The sequence below is a fragment of the Falco naumanni genome, chromosome 1 (genome assembly GCF_017639655.2).
Source record: "Falco naumanni isolate bFalNau1 chromosome 1, bFalNau1.pat, whole genome shotgun sequence".
Classification (NCBI taxonomy): Eukaryota; Metazoa; Chordata; class Aves; order Falconiformes; family Falconidae; genus Falco; species Falco naumanni.
In genome coordinates this window covers 124,006,555-124,034,237 of record NC_054054.1, presented here as the reverse complement: position 1 = coordinate 124,034,237, position 27,683 = coordinate 124,006,555, and the positions used below count along the sequence as shown (strand labels likewise).

The 27,683-nt window shown below is 43.4% G+C and overlaps 1 protein-coding gene across 4 annotated transcripts in view; it reads right to left on the bottom strand.

The window, feature by feature from the left end:
* Positions 1–4,963: 4,963 nt before the first annotated feature.
* Positions 4,964–27,683, bottom strand: part of CEP112 (centrosomal protein 112) — a 171,775-nt gene continuing 149,055 nt past the window's right edge. For all 4 annotated transcript variants that reach the window (XM_040582028.1, XM_040582024.1, XM_040582027.1 and 1 more), the window contains 4 exons: positions 22,737–22,826; positions 9,213–9,314; positions 6,760–6,824; positions 4,964–5,409 (listed from right to left, as the gene is read on the bottom strand). In XM_040582028.1, coding sequence (XP_040437962.1) covers positions 5,355–5,409; positions 6,760–6,824; positions 9,213–9,314; positions 22,737–22,826 — 312 coding nt within the window. In that variant the 3' untranslated portion in view covers positions 4,964–5,354. The remainder of the gene's footprint in view (positions 5,410–6,759; positions 6,825–9,212; positions 9,315–22,736; positions 22,827–27,683) is intronic.

The window sequence follows — 27,683 nt, the reverse complement described above, 5'->3', positions numbered from 1 at the left end:
CTGCTCCTCTCTCCCAGGGCCAATTCCCCATCCCTTCGCTGCCCCTCCTCGCTCTCCTCCAGCAGGAACCCAGGACAAGCAACATTTCATCTACTACAGCCCAGGGAAGATGAGGGAGAGGGGAGGAAGAGCTGATTAAAATCAGAGTTTTCATTATAGATTCAAATCTACACTGAAAATAGCTAGCCCATGATCTCATCCAACGATGATGAGCAAACAAGAAGATGACAAGCAAGTGTCAATAAGTCTCTGAAGATGTAACATCATTCCTGAGCACAATTAAACACAGCCTTACAAACATCCAGGCTCTGGCTGCTCATGAAATCCATCTGGAGTCATCAGCCTTCTTAGGTCTGTTTTTCCACCACCCTTAGAATGACAGCCCGACTGGATAAAAACCTTACTGAGGTTTCAGCGGGCTCTTCCTTTAAAGAGCAAGTGCCATTTCTGAGGAACCTCCTCCTAAAAATGCTTGCTCTGGAAGCAGCGCGGCCAGCTGTGACCCCCCAGGCCGTCGCAGACAACCCCCCCTGACCCCCCATCCGCACCCTCCGTGCCGCGCGAGGGGCTGAGCCCACGCTACAGCTGATGCTGGAGTTCAGGGAGAAGGAAACCAGCGGGTCAACAGCTGCCCCAGTACTGCGTGTTACGGGGCAGGGGCCACCTCCCAGGTGACACAGATTGTCACGTCTATCTCCTTAAACATGTCCTGCACCCTCCAGGCGCTACTGCCCTGGTCATCAGGGAAGAGACAAGGGCAGTATTACAGAGTCCTTGATTTCAGCTCAGGATCACTTTGACCAAGAGGTTTCTTACGGGTTTCCTAGAATTTTAATAAGTCCCTTGAAGCCCTTCTTTGGGCAAAGCTGGACAAAGTCAACTTCAGCATTAGTTTGGCTTGAATAAGAACAATGGCAGAATCAGGACCCACAACCTTGTCCTGAAATGATGGCCAGATCCACCATCTTTTACTAAGCGCTGAATCCAGGTTTCAAATGGGAGAACAACAAGATTCCTAAAGGATAAATCCGGTGAATAGATGTCATGAAGCTGGATGCATTATGTTGTAACTTAACTGCTCAGCTGAGACAAAGGTATTACTTTGCTTGTTCCACAAACACGCATTTCCTTGTTTTCAGTCCTAAGTACAGAGACGAAGCCTGATATTTGTGCTGACATATATAAAGCAAATCTCCGTTTCCTCTAAGCTATATGTTTACGGAGCACGCGAAATGAAACACGCTCTTGGGACCCAACTCTGCAGACAAAATTCTTTAAGAGCTGCTCAAAGGAGGCTGCAGCTCTACACCCTCCTTGCGTGGAGCTAAGCTGCAGCCCAGCTTCCCAAGGCTCTTCTGAGAAGACTACTTGGAATATTGGACATATCTGGGTTAAAACAAGACTTCAAGTTCCCTGTTGCTAGCAACAACGTTAGAAGAACCATTCAGGAAAGAAAACATCTCTTCTCCCGAGGACACCTTGAAGCCAGCACAGCACCGCTCAGCTTCAGGGGACAAAGCTGCATCAGCAGGGACCAGGATTGGGCACTGCGAGGCGAGGGCACGGCACGAGGGCTTCACCCTTTTCTGCTGCCATGTCTGTCTGTCGGTGAAGGAGATATCATCTTGTCGTAGCCAATAGTAAATAAATGATTTATGATATATTGTCCAGGGGCTTGACTTATTTGCATTACTACAAATGCCAGATAACACGAAAGAGCTGCATAATTGCCACGTAAAAGTGTTACAAATGGCTCCCAAACGCAGCGCGCTCTCTTTCTCTCACACAAGACACATTTTCGTAGGATCAGATCCTTATTCAGTTCTTTCCATGCTTTTTCACAAAAAATGATTTCTGATTTAGGGAGGAAAAGTTTTATTTCATTATCTTCTTTTTTTGTTTTGAATTGACCAACTGCATGTCTTCCACTGGCTTTATCAAAGAAGCCACCAGTACCACAGCACATCTAATTTTAAGTGGGCTTTAGCTGGCAGACTTAAAACTGATCATGCATTTTAGTTTCAGTAACTTGCAATTTCTGCACCCTTTGATAGCGCACTTTAAAGAACAAGTCTTCTTTAATGACAAAGGCTTAAAAGAAATGACCTTTCTGAACAAAATATCAAAGCTTAGAAAAGATAGTTCCTTGAAAAAAATAAAAGTCTGAATTAAAATGACTTGGTGTTCTGAAACTTTTTCACATAATATCTGACGTTTTACTTTTCCTTTGTATGCTCAGAATGCGACCAAGTATAATTTAGTGGTGTGGTGCCTCCGGTATATTTTGCGATTTGGGGAGGACTTGCAGCATATTAAGAAAATTAAAAAAAAATAATCAGATCCCATATACACTCTGTCAAGACTGCTGGTCACTAGAATCAAAGCTGTGCATGTTTTTTTTCAGAAAATGCAATAAACTACTGTAAGATATTCTAGTGATTGCAAATATTTTCTTCTTGTCACAACAAAATCTTCTGTGCAGCACAATCATTTCTCCGTTTGCAACCACAGTCAGCAGAGATTTGGGCGAGCAGCAGGAGTGTCTGCTGTCCCCGGCACAATCCAAGCACTGTTGCAGAGGAAAGCAGAGGGCTGGGAGAGGAGAGAGGTTGTATCCCTTCCAGCTGCGCCAGAAATGAGCATATTTGTTACGTGTAACACAAGGACGGTGAGTGGCACCAAAATAAAGTGTCACCTTGATAAGGGTCACCCTCCCTTGATACAGGCGAGAAATGTTATGGTGCCTGTTTCTGGTGGGGTTTTATAGAAACAACCTTCTTTCAAGGAGTGAAATCAGTGAAATAAATAAATAAAAAGTACAAGTGAAGGTGTAACCCTACTTGAGCCAGTTTCGCCAGAGCTTGTTTTATGGATGATGAAGCCAACTACTGGCCGCTGGCAATTCCTCACCTAGCGGGTGGAAGGAGAGGCAGAGAGCGAGTAATAGGTACAAAAGTATTTCTAATCCTGCAGTTTGGACTCTATCTCTTGTCAAAAAAACGATCAAAGAAATGTTAACGACAAAAGAACTCCAACCAAGCCTGAATTTAATTTCTGATCAGGTTTATAAGTGCCTTCAAAACAGCCCTTGCACTGTATTTGATGTTGGAGAGAGTTTCCCAGAGTTTTACAACTCCCTGCTTGACCAAGATCTACTTCTTTCAAGCTGCTTTTTGATCATCACTGACATCAGCAACCCGATCCCATCAAAAATAAGGACATTCAGGCCTGAATTCAACCAGCCAGAAGAGGCTCCATGTCTCTTTACGGATGTAGCCCCCTTACCGCTTCCGAAGGCACTACAGCCAGGCGGGCAGCATGCAAAACCTCAAGCAGAACAGCAAGATCAGAAATGGCTCGTTCCCTTCACGCACAAGAAGAGATTCCCCCATTGCGGTGTCGGACACAGAGCAGCTTCCAGCGGGTAAATCCCAGCGCACACAGCCCGCAGCTCTGTGAGCTCCCGGGGCTTCTCCCGACCAGCCCAACCATCCCTGCCCTGCACCTCCTGGAGTAAATACATTTCATTTTACTGCTCACAATTAACTAAACGCATCCTAACAAATTCCTCCTACTAAAACTCACCGTTGCCCCCGGCGAGGCTTTGTGGCACCTGCCGCAGCACCTCCTGGCTTATCAGAACCTTGACAACCCCTTATCTGTAATTAGAAGAATCACTTGTTGATTCAAGGAAGCTGGAAAACCTGCCCAGGCTCCCACCAGGCTGACGATCAGCAAAGCACCCAGCAAAGCTGGAGCGGGTTTTTGGCAAGGAGCTCCCTGCCAGGGCTGCTGGGATGGGGGCGGCTGGAGCCCAGCCTGCCGGAGCCTCCACTCCTGGATCTCCATGGATCTCTGGAGCCCAGCCTGCCGGAGCCTCCACTCCTGGATCTCCATGGATCTCTGGAGCCCAGCCTGCCGGAGCCTCAGCTCCTGGATCTCCATGGATCTCTGGAGCCCAGCCTGCCAGAGCCTCCGCTCCTGGATCTCCATGGATCTCTGGAGCCCAGCCTGCCGGAGCCTCTGCTCCTGGATCTCCATGGATCTCTGGAGCCCAGCCTGCCGGAGCCTCTGCTCCTGGATCTCCATGGATCTCTGGAGCCCAGCCTGCCAGAGCCTCAGCTCCTGGATCTCCAGGGATCTCGGTGCCAGGCAGAGATAAGCACAGCTGGCCATCTGGGATTTGGGCACCCAAGGGGTCAGGACCCTCCAAATCCTGCCCGGACTGCGGTGCCTGAGCACCAGTGCCACCGGGGTGAGGGAGGAGAGGTGGCCATCACGGCAGCAGTGATGCAGAGGGTCTCACTGCTGCTGCCAGTACCACAGCTGGACCCAGAAGACAGGAATTTCTGGCCCCCTCTCAAGCACTCAGACCATTAACTGTGCCTTGATAGGAACGCTGCTGGCAGGATGGTGCCTAGGAAAAAAACCGGCTATTCTTGTATTCAGCGTATCTAAACGTACAGGTGACAAATGTACTAATGTACACCCCGGCTCACGGATGGCCAGGAGACAAGGAAGCCTTCCTGTGCCTGGGAGGCAGAGCCAGCTACGAGGATGACTCCCTGTCCGGGTCCTTCAGCTTCCCACTGCTGCTCAAACCCCATCCCTGCAAACTCTCGGGAATCTGCTTAGATTTACCAGGGTCATCCAAGAGAGCCTGCACACATCCATGCAATCAAGGCCGTATCGGTTACGACTCTTCTTCAATAACGCCCCACAACTGTGTTATCAGTAACAGACTGCCCTGTGACCGGCGTACGCAACCCCAGCGCCAGATACAACGGGCAACCGTGGCTGTATTTGTCATCACAGTGTTTTCATTCTCCTCCGAGACTTTTCCTTGAAACACAGCACGAAAATATTTTCCCAGTTAACAAAGCCATAAAAACCTCTCCTACGCACTGTGGCTACTTAGGTGAGTGAGATGCCCCAGCAGGACAATAATGTCAAAACAGAACAGTACAAAATAATAATATTTTAATATTATGTAAACACATGGACACAAAACAATGTCAAAATATGTTAAAATATCTCGGACAATAATAATAGAAAACTGAGTTTCCTTCATGTATAAAAGTGAAAAGAATGGTACTGGGAAGTAATAATAAAAATATTAGTAGAGGAAACTCTACTCGCTCGGTAAGCAAGCTCAGCACGGCGTCAAACACACAGTATATTGAAAGCGTTAAGTCTGTAGTAAGAGAATGATAAAAAAAAAACATGGAAGATACAACTAAAAACACGCTGGCACAAGCAATGAATGTGTTTTCATGAACTTCATTACACTTCATGTGCTAACAAAAGAGCCACTGATCTTTGCATTTTAATTTACAAGAGCCAAATCTTCAAACCTATTCAAAGCAGTCCGTTTGGCAATCGCACGAGTCCGACAGCTCCGGCAGCCACCTGCAAATGAAGACATTCTCATTAGCTGCATCTTGTTATTCTTACTATAAAACCACAACAGGTTGAAACGGGGGTTGGGTCCAGTCGGCAGCGGGTCTGGAGACGGCTGTGCCTGCTGCTGCGCCGGGGAGCGTGCCACCGGGGAGCTGCCTCGTGCCAGCATCCGTGTATGTTAAAGCAGCAAAAAGCAGTATTTCAGTGAATGAGGGCCAGGTAAACGGTAACACAAAATACAGTGTGAATGTGCTCTTGGAAAAAAAGGAAGATAATTCCCCCGAGCAGAAGCAGCACAGAAGTTTCTCCAAGTCTACAAGCCCCACTGGGAGAGGAGCTGCTACATGCCGTGCCGGATCCGTCCCTGCCCCTCCTCTCCGTCAGGACGTGGCTGGGGCTCCTTCCAGCCCCGGTGTTTCAGTCCCTTGTGGCCTGGCCTGACCTAAAGGCGGGTGATTCTTCATCTTTGGAAACAGCTGTTTCCCTGACTGTGAAGACACCAGTTCAGAAAAAGCTTGAGCCAAAATGCAGCCTTTGGTAATGCTGCCGCTGCCGCTGCTGCTGCTGCAGACAGTCTACAGGCTGCCTTACACCTTTATATTTATCTAACAAAGTTACCCACGCTGGACATATTACCAAGAATCTATGACATTTTCAGTTCCCAATTAGCTTCAGCTAATTCTCGTTAACAAATAGTTTAGGATTACTATTTTCAGACAACTTTCACACTGCTAACATCTTTACAAACGTTTAAATATCTTACAAATTTGTACACTACTTTTACGAGCACTCACTCTTACTTGCAGAAAGCCTCATGTGAGATATGAAAGTACCATCAAAGCCTATAAATATAAAAAAGATGGAGTGGCTTTCCTAGGAAGTTTCCTTTTACTCACCTCTCCATGTGAGTCACTTACTCTAAAGGCACAGCAAGGCTTTTTATTGCTGCGCCACTTGCCATAATTTATATTGGAGGGTGTAAGCGTCTGAAAAAAAAGCTCAGGCTCATGAAGATCCGGTACTTTGAAGATGTGATCTGTAATATTACACATTGCATCATTGTTTTCTATCTTAAAAGGAGGTGGCATCACCGCAGAGCTGCAGCTGTGCACTGAGCCACTGTCTCATCATGAATATCCAGGCAAAGCCCAGACTTGCAATGCACCTGCAAGTTCTCTAATCTTGCTCTAATAGTACTGACTAAGCACTGGGAAAATTCTCAGACGCTTGTTTACTGAAAATAAGGATCTTTTAAAACTGCAACCATATTTGAGTGTTTTAATTAAGCCGTAAAACTTCAATAACTGGGATCCACAGGTGTGAAATGGTACAAATTGATCAAAGATAATCACGTACCTTCTGGCGTGGCAGGCGTTCAGCTCTTCCTGAAGGACAGCGACTCTTTTGTGCAGCATATTTACCTGTAAAATATATCCCACGTGAAAATGGTGTACAACATTCTTATTAATAAATTTGTGCTCCTTTCATAAAGGAAATGAGCTCTTTCTTTTTTCTGCTCTATCCTGCCTAAATAAAATGCAGTAACACTTCAGCTCCATACCAGCACTAATACTTGACGGACGATGGTTAGCATGGCCTCCCTGGCCCCGCTCCAGATGCACACTGTTGGCTCCTTTAGGAACAGAGTCAAACCAGTTTTTAAACTCAGCTGGTGGTATCGAATGGTTTACACGAGGGTTTGGGAGCTCCAACCCTACTCTGAGCTCTGACATGATGCCTGTGCTCTGATCCCTGCGCTTGTGCTCGTGTGATGAAGGCACTCACCTGTTCTTCAACTGTATGAAAATTAATGTTTATTAATACACTGTGGCCACTTCAGGATGACTCACCAAGAGCAGACAATTGGACAGCGTACTTTATATTGAGCAAGGTTTTTAGAAAACTTTGCCCAAGCCTCAAGTATTTTCTTTTTTTTTGTTGTTGTTTATTTTTATCACTGCTTGGTGCTTTTACCCAGCCTATCCTCTCCATCCTCCTTTGACAATAAATAATTCCTGACAGGTGCAGAGATTCCACTGCCCTTCTTGTCTGATGTTTTCAAACAGGAATGTCAACAATTTTCAAAAACCAGGACACCTGTGCTTCAGAAGAGTCCTACTTACTGAGTGGTCTGCGACGACAGCGTACCGCTGGAAATACAGCCAGCAGCTATGTATTTCTGGGATAGCACCCAGGTTTTAATGTCTGTAGTTACTTTTACTCTTTTGAAATGCTGCTGCTGCTTACAGAAGCCCTGCAGGTGGATATCAGATTCTACTTTTTTTTTTAACTCATTAAAAGGTGTGGTATTCTTATATTAGCTCCAGAGTAACGCTTCCTACCAGACAGTGCTAATAGGCAATGATGCTTTAAAAACAGCTTTTTACTATCAACTGGAAGTAGATTTCTCCAGTAGATCCTTAACTCTTTATTTCCCACAACTATTTAAATGAGAAAGACCATCACTTCCATTAGGTACCCCTTGATACGTATGAAAAGTGTTTACAACTGCAGTGTTGAAGCTGTGTCGCTACCAGCACAGGGGAATAGGAAAGTTTCCCCAATGAAAATTTCCTACTTCTATTAAAGGTGCATTTTGCCTGGAGAATTGCCTCATGCGTAGCAAAAGATGTGACGGAATAAACTTAATGCATTGTAAAGAGAGAAAAAGAAAGGGGGAGAAAATCCCAGCTCCGTTACATTACCAGCCACCTTCCATAGAGAGAGATGGCATGAGAAAAAGAAACGGAGAGTTTGTAGATCCATCATTTCTTGGAAAACAGCCCTGAGAATTGGTGTAAGGCGTGTGCTGGTCTCAAGCCTAAACTTGTCCGCCGTGTCCCCAGGGCTCCTGCTCTCCCCAGAGCTCACAGTCACCAGCATCGCCCTGCCTTTCCTTTCTTCCTTCAGCCCGGGCAGATCCCCGTCCTCCCCAACACGTTTAAAGGCACAATCCTGCACTGGGCCACATGTGAGCACTGACAGCGTTTTCTTCGGATTGCCGTTATCCCACATCTATGATCACCCCCCTTCACTGCTATTTACCCTTCCTCCTGGGAGTTCAGGCAACGATGACGTTTTGTTTCTTTCCAGCTCTGAATATACTGAATAGGAAAGCACGAAATAACTTCTGCAGGAGCCGTGTATGAGAAACATGCCCAATTCATTAGTAGTTCCCGATTTACAATGGCATTTTGATATTTCCATTGGCGAATTTAATAGTCTATTTCATATAAACAATATTGATTCTATATGACTCTAGATGAGCTAGTGTTTTGCAATATTAAAGACAAAGCATTACAAAAGTCTGTTAGAGCCTCTTTATATAGGAAACCAGAAACAACACAATTATCATTTGTACTAATATCTTAAAAGAAATCTCCCATTTGCTGTACACAGGCTGGATTGAAAACAAAATTATTTCTAATTCTCTTCTGCACCCTTCACATGCAACCTTTAAACAATTCCTTTAGGAGAAACAAGGTAAGGAAGATGAGAGAGAACTGCGTGCTATATTTGAAAGGTTGAGAAAAAAAACCTAATACTGAACACAGCGTAATTTCTACTTTCAGCTGCCAACTGAAGCAAAATCTGGGATCCAAAGGTACAATATGGTAGTTCTCAAGGTGAGGAAACTGGAGGAGAGAAGCCTTGTGGAAGATGACTGAGTGAGAAGCCCCTGCGTGCTGCCACAATTTGGTGTTGAGACTTACTCAGCATTTTTGGCCACATTGTAGACAGTCATATTTCTTGTCTAGAAGAGATGTTTTTCACCCAGTCTAAAAAGTCAGAGATGAATAAGAATTTACCTGAGATTTTAAAGATGCAATGGTGTCTTCAAGTTCCTGTCTCAAAGATGCTGGCATCAGTCCTTTGAGTGTGGTTTCATATTCTTGTCGTATGTGGGTCATCTGTAACAGAACAAAAATAAGTTTATATTCAGGTGGCTACTCTTGGAAGCCAGAGAGTAACTGTTTTGCTTCTTTTGCCTAAATTGGAGTCCAAGTAAACCAGAATCGTGATATCAAGGAAAGGGATGGAGAGAGAAGATCGGCAAAGACCTGTAAACCTCAAAAAGAGGTAAAAAAGAGGAAGAAAGGAGAAAGAAAACATAAGAATAAAGAATATATGGAGAGGAGGGGGAAAATAATGAAAAGGAAACAGTAAGGCATTTGCTGGAACATGGTCTGAAGAAGCAATAATCATTCCTAAATCCATCTCAATAGAGCATTTATACAGACATACACTTTGCACAGTCAGAAGTTCTGTTGTGTCTTTGGTGGGACCTGAACCAGGTCAGCAGAGCAATATCAGCCCCTCACTCCCTTAGACAAGGTGAATTACTGTTTCCCAAGATTTTGTCTGGTAAATTTCTCAACTTCCAGGTGGTTTTAACTTTTTTTGACTTTTCAAAATTCATCATGCAACTATTTTTCATCGGACTTTGTGTCTTCCTCAACTTCACTGAGGCTATGGGACTTCCAGCCCCCAGGTCTGAGCACCTCAGGCGTGTTACCAGGTCAGATGTTCACACCAACACCATCCCACCTAGAGGAGGACGGTTTGGTCCGTAACCTTACCCAACAGATGCTGAGTAAACAGTACAGTTCCAAAGCCGTGTGATATGAAGACAGACCAGCTGGAAGGACTGTGCTTCTGCCCGGCGTGGCTGTATTTGCCAAATTTTGACCCAGGGAAAGCAGGGAGAGCCTGGTTCAGCTCCATCCATCGAGCCGCACAGGACTGCTCACACACATTATCGCTTGGCTGAATCAGGGCCTCCCACCTGTACTTAACCTCCGATAGAATTAACCGCTTAATTCAAACTAAGCAAGTACTTAGGTGCTTTTCTGGATTAGCAGCTGAATATGTAAATAAAGGATGAAAGGGATTCAAGATCAGATTAACTTATAAAATATCTTAAAACTTTCAAATTGAATCTTTTTCCCCAATGATTTACACCCCAACGACATTTTGTGCTAATTTTGTTTTAGTTACCAAATTGCTTCAACCTACTGTTGCGACCACAAATCAAAACCTCAGCCTCACATCTGAAGAAGCCACGGGTTTCACCTTCCAGCTCCCGGCGCGCACACGCGTACACACGTGAGAACCCAACAGAGTTCACTGCAAGATGTGCCAATTACCATCTCACCGTAAAAGCAAGCCGTGCCAAAATATGCATTAGGCATAATATAATTATCAATACAAAAGGATTAAAACCATCTGATGAAACTTTAGGGGAAAAAAAAAAAAAAATCTCTCTGAGTCATTCCGCCATGCAGAAGAAATCTCCAGATCTCTATGCAAAAAAGCAATTAGAGGCTTTCCCTGTGAACTGCAAGTGATGCCACTATGCAAATCTGAAGGAAAAAAATAAATGGTGAGACAGGAAACCTTGTTTGAACTCTGCTTGTATATAAGCCATGAATTTATGTTTCTGAAAGTTACTCCAATAAATTTATGCTACTATTTCTATAAAGGCTTTCAAAGTTATGCATAGGTGCTTTGCCAGGATAAATATTTTCTGAGCCAACAGCCAGTTTGGGTGGGGACCTTGATAGAGCAGCAGCATATATTTCAGTTAATTCAACACATCACATTTGTTCTTGGTGAGACGGGAGCAGAAACAGGCAGCTAGGACAGCAAAAGGCTTTTATTTCCTAACTTTTGAAGAATAAGATCTGTTTCACGAGTGAGAGGGTCTGGACGATCGCCTTGCCAACACGTTGGGGTGACCCAGCCAGCCCAGAAACCCCACGGCAGGGGCCTGACTCGCACCCAGGCTCCGCGCTTCCAGGCGATGCCGATTTCGGGAGCTGAGCCCAGACTCCGATATAACTCACCACACCGTGATCTAGCCGTGCCCCCCGAGCCCCCAGGACTCACACCAGCTTCCTCCAGTGCCAGGCACACAGCGAGGGCCCCTTAGTACCACTTTTTCTAGAGGAAAGTCAAGAAAGTTTCGTCTTAAGTAGCTGCAACACAAATTGTAATACAGCTCTGTGAGTAAAATAATGATGTTCTAATTGTGCAACAGTTTGCTTTCAGCCAGGTCACTGGTTTTAATAGTTTAATCTGCACGTGTCCTCTAAATACCTACTTTCACACCGCTGTTAAGGTCTGCTGTTAACTCTGCAAAGCAGCAAGGGGATGGTTCCCTTCTGACAAAGGTGTTTCTTGGAAAGTCAGGAAGAAATACGTACTGTGCTTTAAAGTCTGGATAGCTATTACTGGGTCAGCTGAAAACGGAGAAAGAAAATGAGAAACAAGCCCTGGTAGCTGAAGTATTGCTCGGGGCTGATTTCTTACTCTATTTCAGAGAGAAGACTCGCACTTTTTTTTGTCAGTGAAAGCTGTTTTTTGGGTTAGAACTGCAATTGGTTTGTTTGCTAAGACAAAACGTGTTCCTTTCAACTGCGCTCGCTAACAATTGCATCATAATAAGATAAAAATAAGATCCCAGCTGTTTCCTGTCACATCACGATAAAAACCATGCTGGTATTTTTGGCTGAAGTGACTATCAAGGTTTATTGACCCAAGAGAGTAAAATAGTGGATGGCAAAAATCTAAATCACTTCTTAGAAATGAAAAATAACATACAGTGGGCTAAGGCATATTAATTGTAATGGGGGAAAGGTTGTTTTTTTTTTTTTAACACTTATTTCTGACCAATGGAAGCTATGTCTGCAGGAATGTTTTGCGTGTGCGTCTGTACCTTAAAGGCTTTTACAGCCTTAAGCTGCCTCCCTAGGATCCACAAATACTGTGTCTCCTCTTGCACTCTTGAGAGATGTTTAAAATTGCAATACTTCAGCCCTCAGGAGGGCTTTAGTCCGCTGGATGTGGATAGCTCTATTTCATTTACTGTTGTGTTCGTTTTTCTTCAGTCCTGAGAAAGCTTTTTCTAAAAATTCATTTTGGTGAGTTGATTTAATCCACGAACCCCCAGGAAGGTTTTATAGCTTTTAATATTAAGCTGCCACACTGGTCTTTGTTTATTCAGGTTGGTGGCTAACATATGAGGTTGAAAGTTTTACCATCAATCATCTTTGGTGTCAGCAGAAACAACTGAAAGCTGAAGTTGCCACACATAGCTCACGCATGCTTAGTCATGAGATAAATCAGAAAAAAAAGAGATAAATATCCACACAGTTACACAAAGTGATGCAAAATGCAGGGAATTGGTAATTTCACAGACTACAACGAGATCTGGTCATAGCTGGGCATTAACCATTCTCAGAAGAGATAAAAGCTGGGTTTGATGCCCAGAAGATAAACCTCCTAATCTGAGCTTCCCAAACCAAGCCGCCAGGCCTGGCCCAACGCTTTTCAGTAACGTCAGATGAGTTTCTATTTTACTACTTCAAGGATTCTTCAGGTGGCACAGTTCAGTTTTGCAGCTACTTATTGTTTCTAAAGGCTTCAGAAGGATGTTTGTGGGGCTGGGTGGGAGCACAGGACCCACCAGGGACAGGTCCCATTGGCACCCAGCTGCACCCTAGTCACTCTCCTGCCTGTTTAAAATAAAAATCCAGGAGAAATACGATATCTTCAAGATGACCAGAAGCATTGTAGTCTGTGCGCTAAGAACAGCCAGCAAAGCAGAAGAACTTCTGCTTCCTTCTGTGCTTTGCTATACAGCCACAACCACGCCATGACTTCTCCAGGTTCCCAACAGCCAGCTCCCCCCTCCTTACTTCCAGGAGGTCTGTGATGCCAAGTTTATCATCCTGAATATACTGGCCCTTGTGCAAAATCCCCACCTCATAAAAAAAATTAAAAAAATTACACACACACACCCTGCCCCCAAATGCAATCATCTCCACATCTCCCAACTGTAGATGACTTTATTTGTACCAGAGGAACATACAGAAAATGCAAAAGAAACTCTGAAGTAGACATTGCCAAAGCAAATGAAGGGACCACAGAAGAACTTGTTCAAGTTCCTTTAAAAATAATAAATCTTGCCTTGAGGGGCATTAAGTTAACATTTTGTTTATGTCAGATAAGAATCAAAAGGCAGTTCACTCAATGAAGGTGTTGTGGGTTTTTTTAGTATCTTAATTTCTGCCTGTTTATAATAGTTAAGAAGGGTAATAATTCCATGTGTGCCAGGAAATACTAGGATAGTGACCAAAAGGCATAATTAGGATCATTTTAATTATTATCAAATTTTCTCCACGTTTCAGGGGGAATAAGATGAGAAGAGTAATTTTCTGCATCTCTCAAATCCTTTCCTGCATTATTTAAACAATGGTATATTATAATGCCATTTAAAAGAGAAATCTCTTTAAAAAGATTATGCATCTATTCTCTAGTACACTTCTCTGAAGGAAGATGTGAAAGATCTGCTGCAATAAACCTGAAGACAGGTTAGGGTAAAAAAGGTAAAAATAACTCCTTCAGCCTTAGGCAAATAATTTCAGACTAAAGTGTCATCCTTCTAAATGAGGATAATAATAATAATAATGATGATGATGATGATGATGATGCACAGGTCAACTTCATTCAGGTGATGTGAAGATTGCTGAATTAATTTTCTGAAAGCACTTTCAAAGGGGCAAGCGAAGGATAAATTACTGCAATGCCATCCCAATTAAAAAAGACAACCCAATCAACAAAAAAGCAAACAACCCAAAGAATGTCAAAGTAATGATTAATCACTGCTTGCTTGTGTCCTCCCTAACTGCAGTGACTCCACCTTTGCTTCTCAGAGCTCCTAAACTCCTACTCCTGCAAAAGTGCTACTACGAGCCCCTGCGGCCCACTCCTCCATCGGCTGTGACCGAGGAGCCACATCTACCAAAATCTGCAATTTCCTTAAATTTCAGATGTCTCAGGTTTCTGTTGTAATAGAATATTTAACTGGAGCTTCAAAGCATATCAAACCATTTTGAGATGATGAATCAAACGATGTATCCATCTTTCCAGTGAAGAACAATATCCACTGCTTTTTAGTCCACATCCTCTCTTATTCCAGGCAGTGGGAATTTCTATTCTTACTGTGCAATGTACGTTGAAATACGGTTCTTCCGGATTTAGAGAAACAGAATGCAATTTGATACAAATGTTCTCAACCTCTTTAGAAAAAAATAATGAACGCTATAAATTGCATGAATTTGGCTCAGTGGAAAACAGTCACCAAGCAAGATCAGCTGAGCAAGTTATTTTGTCAAGTGTACACCATGTTTTTCTCCACTGAGAAAATCCTGCTGGAGAACCTCCTCTGTTCTGACAGTTTCAATAAAACATAAATTGGTGGCATAGCCGTCCTCCTTGTTTTCCTGTCTTTAGCTAGTAAACCATCGCAGCGTCCAAAACATTTTTGCCTTGTTGTTTTACTGACCCCCAGGGACCTCCAGTTATGCTGAGCTGCTCGCCGAGCACTGAGCTTTCTGCTCTTTTTTTTTTTTTTTTAATTTTCCAACCTGCATCCAAGAAGCCTTATTACTTCAGTGGCTTGTATTTTGATATCTTTTTCTTAACCAAGATCTCCCACCTGGAAAATCCTCTGTAGTTCAGCAATGTGAGTCTATATAATTCATAGCTGCAGAGGAAGGGAAGGGAGGCAAAGCTTTTTTTTTTTTTTTAAAAAAAAAACCACCAGTGGGCTACATATGGCAAGAGCAGCATTCTTGGGATTACGCGAGCTGGAGAGGAATAAAAGCTTTCACTGTCAACACCATACAACAACCAGGAATGTTGTGGCTAGAAAATCCGCGCTGTTCTCTCAGCCTCCCCCTCCCCAGGGCTCTGCTATTGTTCCAGCTGGGATTTGGAGGATCCCCGACTTCTTTCCCCCTCCTTCCACATGACTCATCACAGATGCCATCTTTGTCCCTGAGCACTATTTCCTCCAGCTCTTGTCAACGCTGTCCCTTCATCGGCCGGAGTGGCCAGGCTGCACCAGGAGGGTCCTGCCCTCCGCCGGGCGACGGGGGCTCGGGGATACGGGTCACCCCCCTGAGCAGCAGCAACAAAACCTGAACCAGCCCAGGCACCAGGGGCCAAAGCTGGGACACAGGGTGCTCACTGCCGGCTCCGCCAATTCCCAATACGCCAGCAAGATAATTAAGGCTGAAATAAAGCTATAAGCATTTTTGACACCACCACCGGAAGGTATTTATGTATTTCAGTTTTCCATTCCGGCATGTGTTACCTTTCATATAATCCTTTCCATCTTGGGGCGGTTCAGCAAGTCAAGGTTTCAGCGCCTGATGCACGGAGGTGCTGAGCACCCACGAACGACAGCCAGAGCTGCCAACACTCAGCAGTGTGCAGGATGCGGCTCCCTATCTTCACACTGGCTGTGCGAACAAGCAAACCTTTGTAGATAATCATCAGAAACTACTTTAGCTATCACCATTTCCTTCTTTTTCAAGAAGAAAAATCTAATCAGCATCTCAACTGGAAAAGCCGCCGTTAGGTTTTGGAAGCATCAGGGTGGGGTAAAAGTCTGCTCTTGGGCATGGGTGGGGGTGGGCAGCGCAGGCTGCCACGGCTGCGCACCCCACATGGGCTTCTGATGGGGGGCATTGGGCACTGATTAAATGGCAAACAAAACAATACTTTAGAATTTAAATGATATTCAAGATCAGCACAAAGTTGGTCTTTTCCAGTCCTTTTTAGCCCCGGCCAGGCACCTCGTCACCTAGAAAAAAACGAATGGGACAGTTCACTAATTGAGCCCACACTGGAGGTGAGGTGCCTGTGCTCTTCTGCCATCCAGCTGGCTCCTCCACACATTCCCGTTTCTTTTTTTTTTTTTTTTTTTTTTTTTTTAATTCCCTGCATTAAATACCAGCATTGTTGCCCTTTGTTGTCCCACTTTAAACCCTTCTGAAAGAACAAAATTCGCTTAATTGGTAATATGTAAGCAAACCACAGATGCTCTAAAATGATGTACTGCTCTCCTAAAAGAAAGTTCTCTTTCTCAGTCACTCCTATTGTTTTAACAGAAGCGCTAGAAAACTGACATTTTAAGACACTCTCTAATTCCTGCATGCCAGCATATGCTTCTATTCCTTTTTGGTAAAAACACTCTTTTTCCTTTTAACTATTTGTTCTGTAGTTGTTTCTGTTTTAAAGTCTTTCTCCAGCTGGCCACTTCGTTCCAATAATTCATTCCCTTCTATAAAGTGGGCACACATTTGTGTGTTTTCCGGTTGTGTCTGATTACCACAGCTAACACTTGATCGTTGACTTCCACACGTACATCATCATCATCTACCTCTTTTCCCTTTGACAGTTGCACAGTTGGTGAGAGCCTTCTCTCCCGCAGTTCCTGCCATATGGAGCTCCTGGGAACTTTCAACTCCATTGATTTCCAGCTCCTTTCAAATCCCACCTGCAAATCTGTTTTTCTGTGCTTGAATCTCAGCTTCTATCTCCTGCTAATCTGAAACTCCGTGCTATACAGTATCATTTACCATATTCAATTTAATTCTGCATTCCTTTCATAGCAGGCCTCCACAGAAAATGCTATACAAAATGTAAAATAAGTCAAATGCAAAAGCATGATTTGTTCTAGCAATCTCAGTCTTCATTAAAAATTGGGGGGTGCTTTTGTATCAAAGTGATCAATTAATACAGCAATGGAACTGCATGTCTGGTAGACACGAGCTAACGTAGAAGTGGTAGAATTGGGCTCCAAATCATGTCAGTACTCATCTTACGGTACCTAAGCCAACATGGCCACACACCCGTATCCATGAAAGGTCCCGTACAGGGATACAGTGGGAATCAGTCCAATTCTTCCCCATCAGCCTCCATCGGGGCGTCTGAAAAACGAGCAACTAAGAAATGGATGTTCTGGTCCGCGCGTGCCGAACAGCCTGGCCAGCGCGCTCCCGCTCACACCGGATCCTCCACTGCTTGGATGTGGCTCTCCAACATCAATAAAAACGTTTTAAACTTCAGACTTGTTTACCATAATTAGTGAGGAAAGAAATCTTTCGTGGTGCTGCCTGCAGACACTGTGCCGGCAGCTTTGCAGGTGGCAGCCTGCGGGGAGTGACCCCTCTCTGCCTGTTTGTCCCCTACGTTTTTCACAATATACAGACAAACAGGGAATGTTTTATGGGAGGAAAACAGCTGAAGGACGCAGAACCCTCCTGACCCCAGAGCACGGGGCGCTGGCAGAGCACAGGGTGGGCAGAAGGACCCTCCTCGGCCACGCCGAGCTGCAGAACACTCGCTCTCCAAATACATCCCCTCCTGCTCCGTGCTGGCCGCGTACAGAAACGGCAGGAACTCCTTTAACGTGACGATATCTAGTGTCGCTGTTCTTGAAAGTCACAGCGGAAACTTCTTTCAGCCCCTCACTCTCTTCTGCGTGGCCGCAGAGGCGGCTGAGCCCGGCTCCATCGCCTGCTCCCCGAATCCCTCCTGCGGTTCAGATCGTTCCAATCTGGACGAAGCTTGCCATTTCTGTGGGAGCAGAAATGGGTCTCTGGAGGAAAATTCTGGAAGCGTTTCAGTGACGTGGGTTGAAGCAACCAGAGCAAATGGCAGAATTTCATCACTGCCTCCAGTGCGTGCTGTTTGTTTCTCAGTTTCCAAAGTGCTCGTCGGCTCTGCAAAGCACCCGCTGCCTAAATCGTCAGCTGGCCACGGAGCTACCTTTCATTTTTCAGTGCAGAAGGTAGAGCTTATTAGACTGATTTTAGATGACTCTACCATGTTCTGAGAAAGACAACCCTTTGAGAACGTGTGGGAATTCAAGGCAGGGGCCCCAGCAGCTTCTGCAGTCAGCTGAGGCGCCTGGGCTAGCGGCCCTGCCACGGGGAGAGCCGGGGCTCGCACCAAACCACCTGCAGTGGTCCACCCACCTCCAGATGGAGGCAGCTCCACTGCCTCCGCGTGATTTCTCCTGAGCACATACAGCAGGGCAGGACGATGGAGGTGAGGGCAGAGACTTGCTGTGAATTTATCCGATTGCATTTAAAACTCTGTGATACCTTTAAAAAGGAATCTAAAAAGAAATATGGACCAAACCCCCTAAGCTAAAGGGACAACATGCCTCAAGTCTTGCAGCCATCCCTATGTTAAGAACCACCCGGGACCCCTACCCTGGAGCCAGGTCCTTTGCTCGCAGCTCCGCAGGCAGCAGCCCTGTTCCCATCAAGCAGAAGGGGTGGCAAGTGTTAGAAGTTCTCTGTGCTACACAGCAACTAAAATTGCAGAACGATGCATCACGGCATTCATCTGAGAACAAATATATTTAGTTGGCATGGAAACAGCAAGTTAAGCTGAACGGGGTAAGTATCTAGCAGCCTTAAAAAACCAAGCGAGTCAGAATAATACACATTACCAATGAAAACGGGCTGAATACTTTTGAATCACAGCTCTTTTACAATTATCACTCCTGTTTTCATTTGAACATGAGTGAAATCCACTTAAACTAAGCCATTCCATTTTATTCCAAATACTTCTACAACATCCTTATTCAGATAACTCTTCTCTCCCTTTTTTATAATCTATTTGAGAAAAAAGAAATTAAAGGGCTGGAAATCTACATTGGTATTCGCCTTCATTTCCTCAGTAATATACATGGATTGAATATAATTGATTTTCTGTCTTCAGAGATCTCTCTCTTTTAAGACTCTATTTGTGACTTGACTGCTGGAGGACTGTTCCTGAGGTTTCAGTATCTACAGTGTTGCTACTTCAGTTGCTTGCAAACATGAGGAACATTTTCCCTCTATTACTCCCAGTCAGAAATTTTACATCATACTCAATCTACCCCTACAGTTAAAAACATTAGAACATGGAATGAAAAGAACAGTTGTTGGTTTTGTTTTTTTTTTTTTTTAAATGAAAAAATTCTTGCATGTAATTCTTGACAGATTCTTGGAGCTTTTTGGTATACCGAGTTGGGGTGATCAACCTTAAAAGAGGAATTTGAAATGAAATGAGGTATTTTAAAGAAATCTTGGTAATAAAGCAAGAAGATCACTACCATTAATTTTTATACAAGCCCCAATTCAGCAAAATTTGTTGCACATGCCGAAATTCCTGGATACATTAAGGCACATGCTCAAGCCCTCAGTGCTATGCGTCATTTTCAATTACACATTCACAGGACGTAAAGTCTGTTGTATTTAGAATTAGATTTTTTTAACTATGACTGACAACTGCACAAAGCCATATGACTCAAGAAAGAGAAACATTTTTAGTAGAATGAAAGATCGTTCTATCAGAAATCTTGTCTTCCATTAGATCCAGGCACGTGTCAGAGACAACCAAGCGATACACTACAAGAGTATGTGATACAGGAACATCAGTTAAATGGGATTAGGTGACAGGAGGCCAGCTCCTGGAATTACATAGTACCCAGATGTAGGAAACGTCAGCACTGCTTTGCAAGGAAAAGGTCTGGACACATCCCACTGTCCTAGGAACCTTCCCAGCCTGCTTTAATTGCCTTGGGACTATATAGCAAACCCCCATATATATATATATATAAAAAATATAAAAATATATATATGTACACACATATAAATATTTAGTTGTATAATATATATAAAATAAATACATATTATGCATCATTTTATTTACTGCTAGTTTGCCACTTCCCATGAATACAATTACATACGTCTTAAGAAGGTGGCCACCTAATTTCTGAAGGAAACACCCAGCATTTTGAGATGAAGAAAGCTGATAACAGTTCTGAGACTCGAAGTGTAGCATCGCTGAACACATGGACTGTTGTCCTAGCAAACCATGCTTAGGAGAGACAGGACAACCTTTATGGAAAAGCTAAAACCATTTAGGTTAGCCCAAGTGGGAACAGCTCCCAGGCACTTTTGACATTGGAATTCATCATTCAGAGAACGCTGCCTTACTGCACCACTGATGGAGCACCACAGGTACTATGTGATTGTATCTGCTTCCCCTGTAAAGAGGACTGAACAAGTAAACAGGAGTAAACACCCGTTCATACAGGAACATGAAGTATTGGCATGAAAAAGCTCCGCAAAAACAACAGCTCATCTTCAAGCGCAGTGCCATGCTCGCCTCTCGACAGCTCAGGGCTTGCCCCCAGCGTCCTGCCAGTCTATCCTCCCCCCTTATTTATAGGATAGTTTGTCTTTCTGGATAATTAGAATAAAAAAAGGTTAAGTCTGTGCGATCACCACAGGGTTATTGTAACAAAGAGTTAAGCTTCATGGATCTGTCAGTCACTTACAGACTCAAGAGCTGTAAGGACTTTGCACTGAAAAAAAAGACAAACATGGAACACTAAGATACCACCCAACAAGCCATAACGAGAAACAGCTTTTTATTTTTAATTAAAAGCACAACAAAATGTTTTTTCATGTCTCATTCATTTGTTTGTTGTTGTTATAGAATCAAAACACAAGATTTTTCCTTTTAATGAAAAACAGAAGCTGTTTAACCCTCTCTCTTCCTTATTTATAGACAAGTAAGAGCGCAGAAAAGTGGCCTTTGTAACAGCGCCAGTGCAAATCTTGGTGTTTTGTGCAATTCCAATTCAGACAATATTTGGTGAAAGGAGAAAGCAAGCTCTAAGCTATTGCCTTAAATATTTCAACTCTCTGATCGACTGACGAGTTGTTCGCTACTGCTAATGCTTGACGAACATGCTTACAGGTAGCCTGGCCAAGAGAAAAGAACTGGAAATATGTCAGAGCTGTCACTTTTGCATTTTTCTTCTGGAGAGATAAGTGTAACTAATGAAGTAACCAGTCACAGAGAAGACACGCTAACAACCTTCAACATGTTTGTCTGCAAAATAGACCAAAGCCACCTAAAGGCAAAGATCTTCCACAGCTCCAGCTTCTTCAGAGTCCCAGCGGATGAGCGGCAGAAAGAAGCCCACCGATGCACTCCGGCATGAGCCCTCCCTAAGTCTGTAACATATTCCTGCTTTGTAGGAAAAGCTCTAAGCTGGATGGTGCAATGTCATTTAAATAACATTTCTGTTCTATTTATACCGGGCAACGGGCCATTCCCAGCTGAGCTGGTCCTCCTTTAATTTAATGGATTAATCAGGGAAGCCCTGTGGGTTGGTTTGGACCCGGCGCTCATCTAAGAGAAAACCTGGAAGGCAGAAAGAGGGGACCATCCCCTGGCATCTGCATGTCTAGCCCTCCAATGAAGCATTTCACAAGTCATTTTTTGTTTCTTTTCCTGGATCCTCTCTTAAAATGGGTCAGAAAAAAAGCAAAATGGCCATGGCAGAGATTAAAGAAAAGAGATTTGGAAGAGGATCTCACAGCGTGCAGGGCAGTGCTGTTCCCTGGGAGGGACAACCATGCACCAAAGAGCTGATTTTCCTTCTTCTTCCCCAGGAGACCCTTTGAAGCCAAAATGCAAGGCTTGTAGCCAACTCGCTCATTGCACCAAATTCCTCCGACGCTGCAAGCACTGCAGCTAAGGGTGACCCTGGCCCAGCACCTGGATTTGGGAGGCAGAGGGGGAGGAGAGCTGAGCACCGTCTCTCCCGAGGGGAAATACGGGAACGTAAACACCAAGGGCAAACAAGGGTTCCCGTGTGCAAGAAGGATGACAAAAACTGGGGAAAAAATATTTAAAATTCATGATGATTATTCTCCTGAAACCACCCCAACCTACTATTCCTGCAGTTATAGATTTATAAAGGCTTTATATAGGATATATGTTATAGATACTTCTTACTCTGCACGAAATAAAGTTCTCAAATGCTGCAAAAACTGATTTGTATTAGAAATCTGTGAACTTGTGTGTGATTCAGATATCCACCACCTGTACATTTTCCTGACTACTTCAATTTAATCAGGGCTGAACGCAGATCATTGACTTTCCATTTCAACACCAGCCTGTAAACTACACACACCATGTTGCCTGAAGCACACTGGAACTCTGATTTCACTGAAAGTGTCCAGAATAATTTTAGCGCTATTAATCATATGGAACTGTTTACAGACAACATGCTAGGACAATGAATGCATAAGATCAGGAAGAAAGATTATTTTTAGCTCAGTTAGTGTCCCATTATAATTCTCCTTGTACAAGCCATTAAACAACAGGTTAGAATAGTCTCAGAAATCTCTATTAAACAGTACAGCCAGTTCAAAATAAATGCATCATTTAACAGCTAGAATAGCCGAAATACCAACTTGAAATAGAGAGCATGAGATAAGTATTTGCCTGTAGGGTTCAGACAGTTTAATTCTCTTTTATTACCCCAAAAAAGAGAAAAGAAAGCTAGCTGAAGAATTTTCAGGGAAATATGTGCTTTTGCTTTCAAGCAAGGTATTATTTTTAAACCTCGAACCTCCTCGCCCAAGGGGAGGGGAGAGGAGAGGGGGGACGGTGCCCGGTACCTGCTCGTGGGTCTCCAGCTCCCTGCGCTGCAGCTTCTTCTCTGCAGCCCGTGCCTGAAGGCGGTAACTCTCCACTTCATCTTGTAAGACCTGAAACAATACCAAGGGATGCAAAACACAGGTGAGAAACGCAGGATGGCAGAAAAACTTACAGGTCATGTCTTTCAATGAGCTGATTAAGAAAACAGTGCAGTATCAGCCCAGCTCTTCAGCTGCAGATGCTTCCAGCCACACGTGATAGCTGCTAAGACCCCGTTTGGCCACCTTTATGGAGGAAAGTTATTCTGCACGGGTAAGACCATTGCTTGAACAGGAGTAGTTAGATCTTAGGAGTTCTATCTTATCACAGGCTACAATTATTCATACAAAAAATGCAGTAAATACCCTCAAAGGTTGGAAGGGAAATGGAAATGTTGCAATTGCAACAACTGCATTTGCATTTGCAATTGCAAATGCCTCAGGTTTTTGTTATCATCTTATTTGTGCTTCCTAGGAACGCTTCTGCAGTGTACCAATAACTTTTCCTTTAAGCCAGAGGAATAATCCTCTCACTGGAAAACCTTGTCTGGAATTTGCAGTGAAAATGTATTCCATATTATTGAAACGGGATGCTCGCTGAGACGAGGGGCTCCCCTCCTGCCCTGCAGCAAAGTCTAGCATGTGATCTACAAATGAAGTATAAATGGCAATAAATAAAAGGAATATTATGATCATGTCACTTTACCACAACTATCCAGTCTTTATTTAGTTCAGAAATAATCACTTCTAAACCAAGCTCGTAAAAACGCATTGACAAATTTATTTTGTCATCATTGTTCTTCTTATATATTTATTTTTATTATGGCAGTCCCTCAGAGCCTTGATCTTTTTGTTATACGCTTAACAAAAGAACAGTCATGCCCCAAGGAACTGATAGTCTATGTTATTTCTAACAGATACACACCAAACAAACAATACAGAGTTTCAAAGATTTTTTTTTTTTAAAGTTTCCTAGTCATTGTTGAATGTTTGAATACACACTTAACATTTACTTACACATTTACTAAAAGCTTAGTTACGTTGTCAGCTTGAATAAAGGCATTGTTAACTGCAAGTGCTGACTTGAAGCAAAGTGCACAATGTGGATGTTAGATTGACATCAACACAGAGGCGGCTGTGGAAGCAGAAAGGGAATATTTTGAGTTATCTTTTGTATGCCAGGAAACCAGGGCACTGCTCCCCACCAGCTGAGAAGCATGGTGCAGAGTCAGGAGTGGACCCGGGGAGGGACTCACGCTGGAGATACGCTATAAATGGCACAGAAGGTGCCTCCAGTGTTGCTTTTTAAAAAGCTGAGCTGCTCCGAGACCTTCTGCAGAGCGCCCGTGGAAGGAGGGACCGGCGAGTCCACTGCCTCTTAGTGCACTTCGCAGAACGTGCAACATGGTTAACATTGGCTTCCTCCTAGTAGGACACCCCTGTATAAACCAGGACCATTAAAAGTACTTGCAGTGCAAAGATTTAACAGAAGAAAACCCCCTTGCTCTTTTCCACAGCACTGAAATACTGTACTCAAATAATTTACGGGATAAAACTGCTATTGAGATAAGATAAGAGGACTACTTATGATAGATCTTGCATGTTGTTTTGAAGTGATGCCAGGCATTAACTTTCAAGTCTTATAGCTATAAAACTATTACATGTTCTGATGCCAAAAAATGTTACCAGACCCAAGCATGAACTTCAGATCTGCCCAGGGACTTTTATGCTATCACCGCTTCTGAGAAATGTTGAAATCCAGGCTTTGAGTGTAGAACCGGTCTTCAATACTCAACAAGTCTTGCAGCGCCAGGAATTTGCATTAATATAATGAAATGTATGTGTGAATTGGAGGCTTTTTGTTTTCTTTTTGTACATCTAGTTTTGTAAGGTAAAACACAAACAAGCACAGCTTGATTTAACAGCTGAAAGGATCAGACATGCCACGTAGGAATGCCGTAAGGAGCAGGGCCCTTCCATGGATCACCAAAGCCCCAGTGAATTTGACTTAAGTCCTGCCGTAACTCCAAGGAGTCCAGACAGAACTGGTACAGGATGACTCTCAGGACCATGCACAGGGCACAGAACTGGATAAACTACTAAATATGACCTGTCTTCTCCTGCTGTTCCCACATGACCAGCTCACACAGCCCAAACAGCTTGGCACGGCGAAAACTCCGTCGGGAGGGAGCTCGCTGCTCGTCAGCCGTCCGACCCGCACTCCCTGCTGGCGCTCCAGAGCACGCCTGGCTCTTTCACAGGACTCTGAAGATGGTCGGTCAAGAGATAATGTGTATGTACAAATGAATATGTAGATATATATGTCCCCGAGAGCAGATTTATATCACACTCCATCACACCAACCTGCAAGTAATGAATACAAACCAGGACCACAGATTGCTCCTGGTGAAGAGGACAACACACACCGGCAAGGCAGGGAACTGTGTGCTCCTGTCCCCTTCCTTAAACTCTCCATTTTTACTTTTCTTACAGCAGACAAACGTATTTTGCAGAGCATAAAATGAGAGGTTTCTTTAAACCTGAGAGTTCGCAATGCGTCCTAAAGTAATTTAACATGGGAAATTCAGGTAACACAGTCTTCGTTAGGTCCACCTACTCTAGACAGTGCTTGCCAGCATGGAGCGCATGTATTTTGTTTCATTATGAGAGCAATATCTTTAACGAGTACAATTTAGAAATCAGGTATTTTTACGTCAGCATACAAGTGTAGCAAACTATCAAGTCTTATAATTATCCATTCCCCGATTGCCCAAACCAGAACATACTGTATGAGTTTACAGACGTTGCCAATCACATCAGAACTGGCTGTTGGTACATTTTGCATCGGGATGGCAGAAAAAAAGACTTAACTCTGCTCAGTTGTGCACACCTCTAACCTCACCACTCCTGGACTACTGCTGTGTTGCATAGCAGTCCCTTTGTAGAATCTAGTTTTGTGTATAAAGGATGATCCATGAGTAATTAATGTTCATTGGGGGATTTCAGCTTTCCTATCAGCATAAGGACAAAAAAAGTAAAACCAAAAGATCAGTATTTGATCAAAGCCATGCCAAAAAAAAAAAAAATCCAACCAAAAAACCCCCATCAAAATCTCATGGTTGCTGTAGATTCCTGCATATGATTAGCTCTGAAAATAATAATTAGATGTAAGCAAGTTTGTTGCCTATGATTTTAATTTTCTAGACGGAATCATGATGGATGTCATGAATAATGCACCCTTTTGAAGATCACACTGAAAATTCTCTCTATTGTCAAAAAGCTTCACACGCGGTGGCCAGAGCCTGCGTGCTGATAGCTGCTTCTGAAGCTACCCAGGTCCCAAAAATCTTTTTCTGTATCTGACAGAGAAGCTTTTATCACATGGAATACTCTTTAAAAAACAGCAGAGGATTTACCCCAGGTACACCACAGAGCACCTCTTTTGTAAAATTAAACAATGGGGTTTTGTTTGGTTTTGTTTAGAAATGCAGGTTTTATTCTACACCTTCAAAGTGTCAGATTTTGCCCAAAGAGTAATAGAGCTTATGTTTAATAACTGCTGAGATGAATAAAAAGGGATTTTATATATATATATATATATATATATATATAAACAGACCAATTTTTAAGTGCAGAGCCTTTTTTCCCTAAATGGAAAACAAAACCTAACTTATTTAGTTAAATTTTTCCAGGTACAGAATTAATCCCTATCCCTCAGCTTTGCTAAGTTGACTTGCATCACTGTTACAAAGACAGGTTGGTTTTGTTTTTTATCCGTTAAACCGGCTTTCAAATGCCATGTAAACATGTTTGCTGTTGAACGTCTACACCATACCTGACCTTGGAAGTGCTTTGTGTTGGCCTGAGAACAAAGAAATGAAACGTTTTGCTTTCCAGCCCAGATATCCTACACTTTGAAAAGGTCTTAAAAATGTAAATGAGATAATAAGCTCTACTGCAACAATGTGGGTGAATTACAGCTGTATAAAAGGAACATTCATTTGATTTACTTATAAAACCGGAAAGGATCCTAAATCATATTGGAAATGTTTTGGTCGCATAGAAGATTGAGAGACACGAGAAGGACGGAAGAGAAAAGCAATGGCTTTGAGAACATGCCAGTGAAATATTTCGGTCAGATTTAGGAACCTGAAGGGGAGCTGGTGGGCGAGTCGGTGCTGCCCCTGTGACACACAAAACCTTTGGGCACCGGCTGGTACGAGAGGAGAAGGGAACATCTGAGCTGCACCTCTGGGTAGGCGCAGGGGTTTTCTCCTGTTATTCTATTGTGGCTCAATTATCACCAGCAAAATGTTTAACAAAGTTCATTTTGAACCCAGCTCTGCTCCTGGAGCATTTTTGAGATGACAGAGTAGCCCAGATGGAATTAGCGCCGAGTTTGGCTTGCGTGGCTCACGGAGATGCTGGGATGATGCACGAGACTGGAGGAATCCAGCCTGGCTTCTGGGTGCCAGGCTCAGGCTGCAAAAAAGTTTTCCTTTTAAAAAAAAAACAACAACCCAACTTGTAAAGCAGATAGTTTTGACAAGGTGCCATAGAGAGACAAAAAGGTATGATGCCAGTGTTACAAAATCCCTTTTCAGGGCAGGAATACATTTTTGGCATTAGTTACAGGGCTTAACCTAAATCAACTAAAAGCTGGGAAGAGAAAGAGTTCTAAGAATCACACGAACAAGTATGGAACGGGAATATATGAAGGATTTAGTCTTTAATATATGAAAACTGATTTGATTATCCTTTAACCACAGGATGTTTTAAAAAAAGAAGTGTTGGATTCCCTGAAAGAAAATTCAGTTCTGGAAGAATTACATAGACAGAAATAATTATTAATTTCAATTACTTGGTATTGAGTGTTACTGTGCAGATACTGAACTTACAAAGGTGTGATGTTTTGCTTCTTCACCCTGA